Below are 12415 nucleotides of genomic sequence, written 5' to 3'. Positions count from 1 at the left end.
TTAAATGGTACCTGCACAAACAAAAGTGAAATTCTGTTTTAAAGTTACGAGATAACCTGAATAATTCTCGAAAAGTAAGACTACACAAAAAAGACATTGTTACTGCCAATCGATAGTAATAACCTTAAACATTTTCACGTAGAAGAAAAATTACAGTAATACTGTTTAAAAATCTAGTGAAAGTCTGCTGAAATCTTTGGACATTCTATGGAAATTCCATGTAAATCTGATACAACACTGCATAAATTCTAGCGGAATTGCTAAACAAATTTATATAAATTTACATAAAAATCTACGTAAAATCTGGAAATATTTTTCTCTCTCAAATGCAATTGAATCAGGGCAGTTATTTTGGTTCAGAATCTTCCAGAATCCACTGGGGCATGATAGACAACCAGGGTTACTGTTTCAGGGCCTCAACACTGTTTTAAATTACAGTAAACTCTCGAGTTTTTTATACCATAAAACAATGATCGGTGCATGATATCAGTTGGCCAACTGGCTGGGAAGATAACAGACTTGTTCCCCCACGACTACTGCATACTTCACTGACAAGAGCAGCTCAGCATATTTGTTAAAAAGTATGTTGTTATTTCTATAAGTTTCTTGGTTACTTGACAGACTGAGAGAAATAGCATTTGTAACTATCATCCAAGTTGGCGTGGTGACCTGGCTTCTTTGAATAGTGGATACTTTTAGCATCTTGTAATTTACTTTATGTTCCAGAGAGCTGCACTGCAGACAACTTTTCAACTCAACTGAACTTTTGCTCTGGAAAGAGCAACTGATTTTTAGCTCCAAACATGAATTTTAAATTATTTTCTCATTACGAGGTTCTAAAGAGTGGGCATATATAATCTCAATTAATTTTTGTAGTTCATCGTATTTCCTACGCACAAAACCCAAAATTATCAAGTAACTGGTTGGCCGTTGGGAGCATTAAATCGGTGGTCTTCTGGTTTGGATGACTATACCACAGCCCTAAACAGATACTGCCTCAAGAGCTCAGATCATGGTAGTTAACCCCAACTTTTCCTTACCTTTCACTGTACTAAAGGTTAGCATCATCAGTTCGTCATTGTTAAACTTATAGTTTACTTATACCGGGCTTTTTTCTTTCTAGTAAGTGATGTTATGATGGCTATTAGCACTAGTTTGTTTGTTTTCCTGCAGCTTTTTCGTTCTTCTCTAGCTTTACTTGTTTAAAGCTAGAACTAAGCAAGTTTTCATAGGCCATCTTCCTTGCATGGGTATGAAGACCAAAATCTTTCTTTATTGTATCTCTCAGTTTTTATTTAACTATCAGAGAAAGTGTGTGAAATATCTACTATTCCCAATGGTTTTAGTTATAATGCTAGAAACCGGGTTTCGATACCCATGGTGGGCAGATCATAGAGAGCCCAATGGATAACAAACATTTCTTCACCAATTGATTTTTTTACTTGCACTGCAGCAGACTATTTTCACTGAATTCACAGTTAATCAGTGCTGATTGGAAAAATAAAGCAATTAAATATAGTAGACCTCATATAATGGCGGAACGTAAGCAGTATGTTTAATTTTGATGTATAGTTCTGTATTCACCACTAATAATTTAAGATGATCTGTTTGTTTGAATGATGTATGACATCTAGTCAAAATTATTGACCTTTATTACCAAATGGATTAACTGGTTATCTGTTTATTTGTGAATACAACTGAGGTCTAAAAGTGGGTTTCAGAGTTGCTTTTCCCAAATGTGGTATCAGATTTATTTTCCTACTCTCCCCCCAACCTTTGGATTCCTGAGGCTGTACGTATGAAACTGTGTTCGTATCCCACTAAAAAATGTTACATAAATACTCAGGTATTATGAACGAGTGTTCTAACGGGTTTTTTTTTCGGCTAAGGCTTCCCCCGTTGTGGTACTTATGGAAGTAATTAAGAGTAATGGAGGAGCTTTAATCAGTACACCAATGTCTTGTTTTGTTTGTTTGTTTTTGAATTTCGCACAAAGCTACTCGAGGGCTATCTGCGCTAGCAGTCCCAAATTTAGCAGTGTAAGACTAGAGAGAAGGCAGCTAGTTATCACCACCCACCGCCAACTCTTGGGCTACTCTTTTACCAACGAATAGTAGGATTGAACGTTACATTATGACGCCCCCACGGCTGAAAGGGCGAGCATGTTTGGCGCGACGGGGATGCGAACCCGCAACCCTCAGATTACGAGTCGCACACCTTAACACGCTCGGCCAAAGATCTGTTGAATCTCGCAGTTAGTTAGAAGATTGATCAAATATTATTAAATTAAATTTTCATTAAACCAAAACTTTTCTGCTTCGACTAGTTTTAGTTAACAGGTGATAATTCAAACGTATGGATTAATTTGTTAATTATATTCATGTTGTGTCAAATAAAAGGTAACTTGTATTATTGAGACGTAGATATCAAAGTGAAGCCTTAGAAAAGTGTAAATATTACATTTATTTTTTATATTTTTCCCTCGTTATTATTATAAATAGGTGTAGCAAAGTGAAAACCAAAATTAATATAGTACAAGTATGCTACATGGTTTTTGAAACGTCTTTTGTCGTACTATTATCTAATTTTTAACTGATTTTTAGTTTTGCATATGTTTGAGTAAACTTCTTATGTAAGTTTTTTAAAACATTTCCAAAAATCAAGATAATCATTAGATTTCTTTCTTGGAAGAAGAGCATTTATTTTGTTGATTTTTTTTATTTGTCTAAATTATTTTCACTCAAAACTACATAACAATTATCTGTGTATAGCCAACCGACATTAATTTTGAAATAAAAGATCAAAGAGAATGCAGATGGCCAATAGTACTCACCGCCAACTCTGATATTTCTGTTAGTCTGATCAAATGTTGAGAGTTATATACTGCCTTATAGCGTACCCATGGCCCACAATTGTGGAGCACTTTCTAAAGGCAACTGTAAACAAACTTTGAACCCTAAAATTCACAGACCAGACATGCTGGTCATTTATGCCTCGTCAGACTCTCGCTGAAATGAGGTTTACTTGTTCCTGAAATAAAATCATCCGACAAACAGTGCAGACCAGGTAGTTAAGTCGCAAGCTGAGGGTCACGATTTCGAATCACCTGTCCCGCCAACCATGCTCGCCCTTTCAGCCGTGGAAGCGTTATAATATAACGGTAAATCTTACTATTCGTTGGTAAAAGAGTAACCCAAAAGTTGGAAATGGATGACTAGCTTCCTTCACTTTTGTCTTTCACTGTTAAATTAGGGACCAGACAGCTCTGATGTGGCTTTGCACGTAATTCAAAACAAACCAAATATCTAAGAAAAATATAAATCTGGAAATAAAAGCATTAAAATTTTGAAGAATCTAATTCAAATAAAATGTACAGAGTAACTGAAATACTATTAATTTTCGCGCTATAACCCACTTCTGCAACAGAAAAATATCACCACTCTATCACAGACACACCAAAATAGTCTTTTCCTCACCCACTATCATCTAAACATTTAACTACATCTTCTTCACCTTGTAAACAACCGCTTTACAGTAATGTACTGTCTTTGGATAGTTCTAACGTGTTTTTAACGCCATGTTTACACTGTATTTCAGAACTTTTTCCTGGCGACATTTAAAAAATTTTTTTCTTGGAATTTTACGAATTCCATTATCTTCTTCTCTAAATGTTTTTCCTAGTTACATTTTACTTCGATTTCTAGTTTGAACAAAACACTCATGTTTTTTAACCTCACCATTAGAAGTTTGAGAGAGTTTTTTTTTTCCATTGTGCGCAAATATTATTTTATTATCGTTTAACTTCTTGACTTGTGACCTTGCAATAAAACATGACAACAAAACAATAAAGCATGGTGCATTAAGAAACTCCAATACAACCTAAACAGATGTAATAAATCATGACTAGAAACTCTTCAATAAAAACATGACCAACCATAGTTCATTAAGACCCTACAGCAAAACAAACAGATACTGTACATCAGAAATAGAAATTATATAATAAAAACTTAATTCAGGCATAGTACATCAAGACTCTTCAATAAATGATAAACAGGTGTAGTACATCAGACCTATAAATTCTACAGTAAGTACTTTACCAGCTATGGTGCATCAGGATTCTACAATAAAACATCATACATTAGGACTAGGAACTCTCCAGTAAAAGCATAAAGAGGTAAAGTCCATTAGGACTCTCCAATACAACATAAACAGACATTATTCATCAGAACTCCAACTATTTCAATAAAATATTATAAAACTTGTTATTTGAGTTGACTTTTTTTTTTTCACATTGATACATTATTATTGATAACAGATAAATTGTGTGGATGCCAGGAGTTTATGAAAACCTAGTTTACACAGTTCTAAAATTGTGTTCTGGGTTAACTCCTTATACAATATATATATAAAAAGTCCCTTAAGTAAACAACCAGTGTTCAGAAGCAGTGTTCAATCTCATTGCTGAAACTTATTGGAATCGTTTCACAGTACGCGTTTGTAACGTGTTTGTTGATTTGTTCCAAAGACCCAATTGCCATACATGTTACTCTCGTAATGGTTTAAACCTTCTCTGAGGGTTTTTGGTGTCGATGTTACACTACGTAACGTCTCACTCTGTAAGACAGAAAGAGGAAAATGTAAAGTGTTTATAGTTACAGACTTATATTTCGTAATTTATGATTAAAGTAGAAGGCGTTATATTTCACAATAACACCAATTTTGGTGTTAGTAGTTTCACAGGAGTATTTCTGCCGAATTAATGTCAACTAATTAACTCTTTGAGTTACAGCTTTGAAATAATTTAAATAATTTAAAGTTGTGAAATATCATTAAAAATATTATTATTTTTAGTTACCAATATTTGCAATTTTTGTACACTAATGTCAGTAGTTTTTTTGCACGCAAAATTAGGCTAAATAAGTTTAAACGAAAAAGAGCTACTTAACCAAGGCTGGATATTTTTAACCACAGAAATGCGTCACTGTTCTGTTTAAGGCCGAGGGAAAATACCAACAACGTATCGTCTTCAGATTTTCTTCATCAGATAGACCTTTAGCAGTAGGTTCAACACGAAGTTTCCAAGCAAAGGTAGGAAGTTTAAGGTAGGACTAATTTGTTTTATGAATAATTCTACTAAATTATTTGCAACATTGTCTTTTCTACTGGAGGAATAAATAATTTATAAATGATCAGATCAATAGGTCAGAAGTGTGGCATTATGACGTTTTGGTTCTCTGTCAATATGCTTTTGATATCGGAACTTGACCAAAACGTTTCTTCCACATGGGCGTCGCTAGGATATTATTCTGGATACATCTGTCTTAGATATATGTATATATATATATATATATATATATATATATAGATAGATAGATAGATACACACGTAAAATTACGCGTGTTACGACAAGAACTCTGTGATGTAAGTTACATTGAAATAAGTATTCGTGTAAGATTTCAAAACTCATAACTTGAATGACTAAAGTATATATTTTTATAATTAGGTAAATTCTTTTCATTAGCTATTTTGCATCTTATTGTACAGTATAAATTAAACATACTGTCGTTATTAGATAATATAAGACATGCATACTGTAATTATTATATAATATATGGCAGATATATTGATATTATTATATATGATAGACATATTGTTATTGTTGTACAATATATAGTAACGTGTTGTCATTTGAATCATTCAGTTTAAGCACATATCATATCGTATCGAAGTAGCTAGAAGTAAATAAGTCTAAACAAATGGTTTCTGAATCTAGTTTAATTTCCTTAAGTTAAAGGAAAGTATCTTGCCAAATATGTTTTATAGTATAATGTTTGCCTGGTCAGTACAGAATAGAATAGTATAGTACTTAACAATTCACACTGAACTGAGAAACGGTAATGAAAATACACTTGTTAATCAGGCATTAGAAACCGAGCGTGGCCTAATAATTAGCTTGCAGAGCTACATATCAGAAGGTTCATGATTCGAACTTCCCATTGTATACGCTCTGCACTTTTAGCTGGGCGCGTTACCAAATTGACAGTCAATCCCTTGGTCACTAATTCAAAGCTAGAAAGAGCTATACCTGAATCTTGGGGGCTTTGTGTCTCATCAAATGACTTTCAGGCTGAAAAGATCAAATACCGAAATTTAATATCAGAGTCATCTTTGTTTATTAAAGTTCACAAAAATCTACATAAGAGACATCTGCGTTAGCTGTACGTAATTTTGAAATAGTGGACTAAAAGGAAGACAGATATTTAACAATACCCTCATTAACTTCTGGGCTACTTTTTTACCAACGAATAGCAGGATTGACTATCACATTGTAATATCCTCACAGCTGAAAGTGTGAAGATGTTCAGTAACGGGATTGCCAGAATTGTAAAAACTAATGTTGAAAAATCAATTGTGATCAAGAAGAAATAATGTTTTGTTGTTAACTGAGAATAAACAGGTTGACTTCGTGTAAGTAAACAAAACTGTGATGAGCGCTTGGTAACAAGTAGCCAAGTTTTAGCTGCAAGGTAACAATTACAGAGATGTTTCCTTCAGCGCCAAAAATTCTCTTAACCTTAATAGTTCCGTCAAGTGTAACAGAAGTTTTTTATCTTAGAAGCTTTGTGAACTACTTTCAATGCAAAAAGTGGGAAAATAAAAACAGCTGAGATTGTTTCTTGGCGAATATAAACGATGAAGACAATGGAGAAGCTAAAAACAAAAATAAATTATTGTTGAAAGACATTTAAGGACGTTTCGTCGAGGCCATGAAAAATACCAACTGATTCGTTGCGGTATTTTTATGAGCTTTTGAATGTTAGTCCAGTGAAGAAATCTTATAAACCATTATATAAAATTAAGATGAAATGAATTTTTATCTCACTAACTAAATACATTATGTTTACTTCCATTTTGACAAAAATAAACTTTAACTAATATTCGTAAGTTTTATTTAAGACAAAATGGTAACCTACATGACATTTAAAAAATGAAAGTAGCTGGAACCCCTATTGACAAGTCTAAGATTTAATTGTAATAACTAGTCCAGTTATTCGAACCAGAAAGAATAACAACACAAACGACATAATACAAAAAAATGGTTAAATTTATACTCTCGTTAACAGGCGATTTTGTGATACCTAAGTAGATTTTAACAAATATAATAAAATTTAAAGTATAATGTAAAAAATTCGTGGATTTTGTTCTCTTCTAAAGGCAACAATGACTACTTCTTGGTGGCGACAGAGACCATCTTTGTGTACACCTGATGAACTGAAAGAGATAATCACAGCTCCCTCTGGAGGTTATTATGCTTTACCTACAGACCCGTACAACGAGGTATATCCGAATGTTTACATTAGTGACGGGTAAATACAGTTTTGGAAATTACATGTGCCTATTCGCTATATTTTGCTATTTGCAGTTCCTGTTGTTGTTGTTTTCTACTTTCAAAATATATTTAATAACTCACTATTAACAAATATGAACCTTAAAAGTCTTTCGGACTATTTAATTCCAAGAGAGACTAGCATAAAAAAATTAAATATTTCTTCTAAACTAACCAGCCTACAAGGATTAAATGTTACACATTTAAATAAATCCATTTCTTCCAGCACAACAGCCTTATGTACGTGTGTGCTTCGTAGACTTCGTGTTACCTACGTGTTGAATGCAGCTCAGGGAAAAGATAAGTGGTATAACCTTATCAACACATCTCCCGCATTCTACAAAGATACTGGAATAGAATACATGGGAGTGGAAGCTATTGATATGAGCAGCTTCAACTTGGAACCCTATTTTCAGGAAGCTGCTGATTTCATTGAGAAAGGATTAGATTCTGGAGGTAATTCGTTGCGATAAAATCTAAAACCATTAGTCTTCTTAACAGGTTTACTAGTTTACTTTACGTACTGGATATAAATGTTTAAAATATTCACTAGGCAAAGTTTCTCTTAGTCATCTTGCAGTTTATTCTTTAAAAACATAAAAAATAGCAAGTGGCTCTCTCCATTACCACTGAAACTACTATTCGTTTAAGTATTATAAGCTATCTTGCTATTTTACTGCTTACAATCTCTTGAGTGTACTTTTTATTACAGTTGCCAAAAGTTTCTTTTATATTTTATATAGGAATTAATTGTATTTTTGTGAACCTAACTATGTTAAGTCACTGTTGACTTTTTTGTTTGTTTCGAATTTCACGCAAAGCTACACAAGGGCTATCTGTGCTAGCGGTCCCTAATTTAGCAGTGTAAGACTAGAGGAAAGGTAGCTAGTCATAACCACCCACTGCCAACTCTTGGGCTACTCTTTTACCAACGAATAGTGGAATTGACTGACACTTTATAACGCCCCCACAGCTGAAAGGATGAGCATGTTTGGTGTGACGGGAATTCGAACCCGTGACCCTCGGATTACGAGTCGAGTGCCTTAACCACCTGGTAATGCCGGGCCTGACTTTTTTTTAAGTAATTGTTTCCAAACTTCGAGACTTTCTGTATAATAAAGAATTAAAAGATGTTGTTAACGTGACGAAGTTGTGTATGTTTTAACTACTGTATTCCAAACGTTTTACCTAACAACATAAGCTATAGAATAAACAGAATAATTATATTATTATCAAGTACAAATCTATCTATGGATTTTGTGTCAACCAGACAGAATATTAAAAAACAAATACAAACATTTGTTTCTTAATAAATCCTAAATGATTATAACTTTTCCTGAAATTTTAATTTAAAAAATAACGTATTAACATGAAATCGTTATTTATGTGTTGCAGGAAAAGTCCTGGTACATTGCCGACAAGGAATTAGTCGTTCTGCAACGTTGGTATTGGCTTTTTTGATGATAAAGCGACATCTAACGGCTCAAGAAGCTATGAGAACTGTACGATCCAAGCGAGAAATCATACCCAACGACGGATTCCTGAAACAGCTTTGTCTTCTCAATGATAAACTTACCAAAGAAAGACGAATTAATAGTTTTATAAGTTATTGAGGTTTTTAATTAGCTATAATACTTACGTTATAAACGTTTATTCATTTATTATTTTATTTTTTAACATTTATTTACGTTATAAGAAAGAACATAAATAATTTAACACTGTTATTGTTATTTCGATGCTTTATATATTGAATTTATTACAATTCGATTCCGAAAACACTTTTAAATCAGATGAAATATTTTTTAAATCACCTTTTATGCCATCATTGAATATTCCTAAGTACTTTAGTTTATTGAAAATATCATCTTAGCTCATCCATACTGCAAATACCATACTCCCACAGCACTATCACGATCTCGCGTTTAGTAAATTGTGAAATAACTATCATAAGTGCACAATAATTACGACAACACTTTGGTTTTTTTCATGTGTTGTCGTTTTAAAGACCCCACCCACTCACCCACCCACACACACACACAGTGGCTGAACGATAAGTCTGAGGACTCACTCCGTTAAAAACAGAGTTTGTAAATTCGTGATGGATACAGTACAAATAGCTCATTATGCACCTTTGCGCTTAGCAACAAACAATAAGAGGGGGAAGGACTATGTGATTAGTCATAATGTTTCTTGCTAAAGCCTGTTGTCTTCGATGGAGGGAGATATCCATTTTATCCTCTTATCTAATCACAGACTTCTCAAACTAGTGACGTAACCTCATTCGGCGAAATACTTGTCACTTTTATAGTTTACGTAACACTGCTAAATAAAGACATCATATTATTCCCTCGTTATGCGTCAAGGAACTAAATATACAAATCTTGAAAGAGACAAATGCTGCGCTATCTGTCAAAATACACTAATAATTCAATTTATGTCTGAGATATGTCAGGAATATTTTAAAGCTGGAGTGGTTAATAAAAATAAATAAATCTCTAAAAATATGTTTAATTCAAGAAACTTATTAGGGTTAAGGCTGTTCCTTTTCACCTTTCTGCTTTATTTATGTATACATTATTAATACAAACGTTGAAAATCATTTGAAGAAATATTATGTTTAAATTTTATCATTAATTTTATGATTCATATATTTTCATGAGCGTAATTATACATTAGCTTTATTAATCTCAACAACTTAACTATATCTCGTGTATGTAAAGCTTGGGACAATCCATAGAACAAAGAATAAATTCAACTGTCTAATTTGTGATTATGTTTACCTTTTACAATTAATTGGGGCCACCCGCTAGTACAGCGGTATGTCTTCGGATGTAGAACGTAAAATCAGGGATTCGATTCCTCTGGGTGGGCTGTGCAGATAGACCCATGTGGCTTTGCTATAAGTAAACACATACATACATACACACACAATTTATTGGGCTCTTCCCTAGATCAGCTAATAAATATCTAATTATTGCGCTATCTTTAGTTGAAAATTATAATTAAAACAAAGAAAAAATATGTTACAAACTTGTTTTTGTTTCTTTAATTATGTGTAAAATATTTATTGTTTGTTTATCTTTGTGTTGTTTTAAAGTAATATATGAAATTGCTGGTAATCTTTTCTCCAGTAATACCTTTTATCGGATAATTTTCACACTCTCAGTTTCATGTCAGGATTCTTCTAATGTTTACCTCTCTGTATACAATAAAGCGACATCTATGACCAAAGGTATATTTAATAGAATATTAAAAGTAATTTGAAGAAAATGTCAGAGCTAATATGAAAGACTTATGTTTTAAATGGTCAGTCTTTTTTACTACAAAACGATAAATTAAAAAGTGATACAAAAATAGCTAGAATATATTAATTATTCAATTTTCAAGTTCTAATTATTAAATAAATTGTGTTGATTTGGTGAATTATATATTATGAAACATATTAGCAGTATAAAATGTATTAATTCTTTTAGAAGCTATTTATTACACCAGCTGTTCACACAAAATATATATAAAGTAAATCATTTTTTCTGTGCGTTAGAAGAATGTGTCTTTAATTATAAACTTTATTTTGAACTCAGATGTTAAGGTGTTTACACTTCAATAAATACAACCTGTATTACCTTAAATGCTGATTGTATATAGTATGATCATGAATTTGTGCTTGAAACGTTATGTTTCCCTTACATTTTATTAATAAGTCACTCACACTGGATATAATGATACATATCAGACTAATAAAACCTTTGATGTCTTTAATTAAGATAATACTGTTTCGTTTTACGATATAATTGGCTTTATTACATATTCAGATTAAATTAGTTATGTGATCATTACTACAATTATAAGCATTAAATAAAATGTTAACAGCCTTTATGAGAGAAATAATTTAGCGTCCATATTGGGTACCCTTATAAACACAAACGATTTAAAGTTGTTTGTTTTTTATTTCTTTATCTGAACAACCAGTAGTTTCTTTAAGAACCATAACCATCAGTAAATCATTAACAGTGTTTTATCCACATTTAATTATAGTTACTGTAAAATTATTATTCGTTCCATAAATATTATCATTACAATGGGCAGTGGCGTAAATACAGAACATTCACCCCAATGCAAGCATAGATACATGCATGTCTAATATATATATGTGTGTGTGTATAGAATATTAATACTCAACAGTATAGTAAAATAAATCAAAATCAAAAAGAAGACTGCATTAATCCAGACCTCTGACTAATGATATTATTTGATAATCAAGAAAAAGTCTGAACGAAAATTTAAAAAAAACAAACCAATAGACAAATCAAAAGGTACCCTATAATATATCCCTATGTGGGATATAAAATGCACCCTAGATTTTGGAGGTAACTGCAGAAGTAGGAGCCACACTATGGTGGGGATGCACCAACTATCAGTCTTAACCTCCGTTCGCAAGTCTCAAATGAAGAAATTCAAAAATAATAATAGTAAAATGATCAAAAACAGAAATTATAAATTAGGAGAGTGAGATGTCGTTGAGGCATCTGTAACACACTTCACTGCTTGCAGACAGTTGTGAGAATGTAACTGCTATCTAAAGTAATAAAGTAAGATAAACTTACCTCCTGAAGTTGACATTCCTGCCCACATTATGGTGGTTTTGTTTATTTGATTTTTGAATTTCGCGCAAAGCTACACAAGGGCTATGTGCGTTAGCCATTCATAAATTAGCAGTGTAAGACTAAAGAGAAAGCAGATAATCATCACCACTCACCAACTTTTGGGCTACTCTTTTATCAACGAATAGTGACATCGACCATCATATTATTACGCCACCACGGCTGAAAGAGCAAGCATGTTTAGTGCGACGAGGATTCAAACCCACGATCCTAAGATTACGAGTCGAGCGCCTTAATAACCTGGCCATGCCGGACCAATTATGATGGTAAGGCACTAATTAGTAGCCCAGCAGACAAATTATACTAATACGAAGGGTCTCAACTAGTTACCAACACTAACTAGTATCCTCCCAGCCACCACCCATTG

At 32.8% G+C, this 12415-nt stretch overlaps 1 protein-coding gene across 2 annotated transcripts; it reads left to right on the top strand.

Moving 5' to 3' along the window:
- The first annotated feature begins 4574 nt into the window (after positions 1-4574).
- LOC143249307 (dual specificity protein phosphatase 3-like) lies at positions 4575-11155 on the top strand. 2 transcript variants are annotated; one of them, XM_076498924.1, is made up of 5 exons: positions 4575-4637; positions 4972-5088; positions 7216-7367; positions 7614-7843; positions 8783-11155. In XM_076498924.1, exons 1-5 carry the CDS (start codon positions 4590-4592, stop codon positions 8998-9000), a joined length of 765 nt encoding a protein of 254 aa, XP_076355039.1. In that variant the 5' UTR covers positions 4575-4589; the 3' UTR covers positions 9001-11155. The 2 variants fall into 2 exon arrangements, with proteins under 2 accessions (XP_076355039.1, XP_076355040.1); XM_076498925.1 differs by lacking the exon at positions 4575-4637 and having other exon boundaries at positions 4967-5102.
- Positions 11156-12415: the final 1260 nt, after the last annotated feature.

Source organism: Tachypleus tridentatus, chromosome 4 (genome assembly GCF_004210375.1).
Source record: "Tachypleus tridentatus isolate NWPU-2018 chromosome 4, ASM421037v1, whole genome shotgun sequence".
NCBI classification, from domain to species: Eukaryota; Metazoa; Arthropoda; class Merostomata; order Xiphosura; family Limulidae; genus Tachypleus; species Tachypleus tridentatus.
This window is presented reverse-complemented; position numbering and strand designations above follow the sequence as displayed.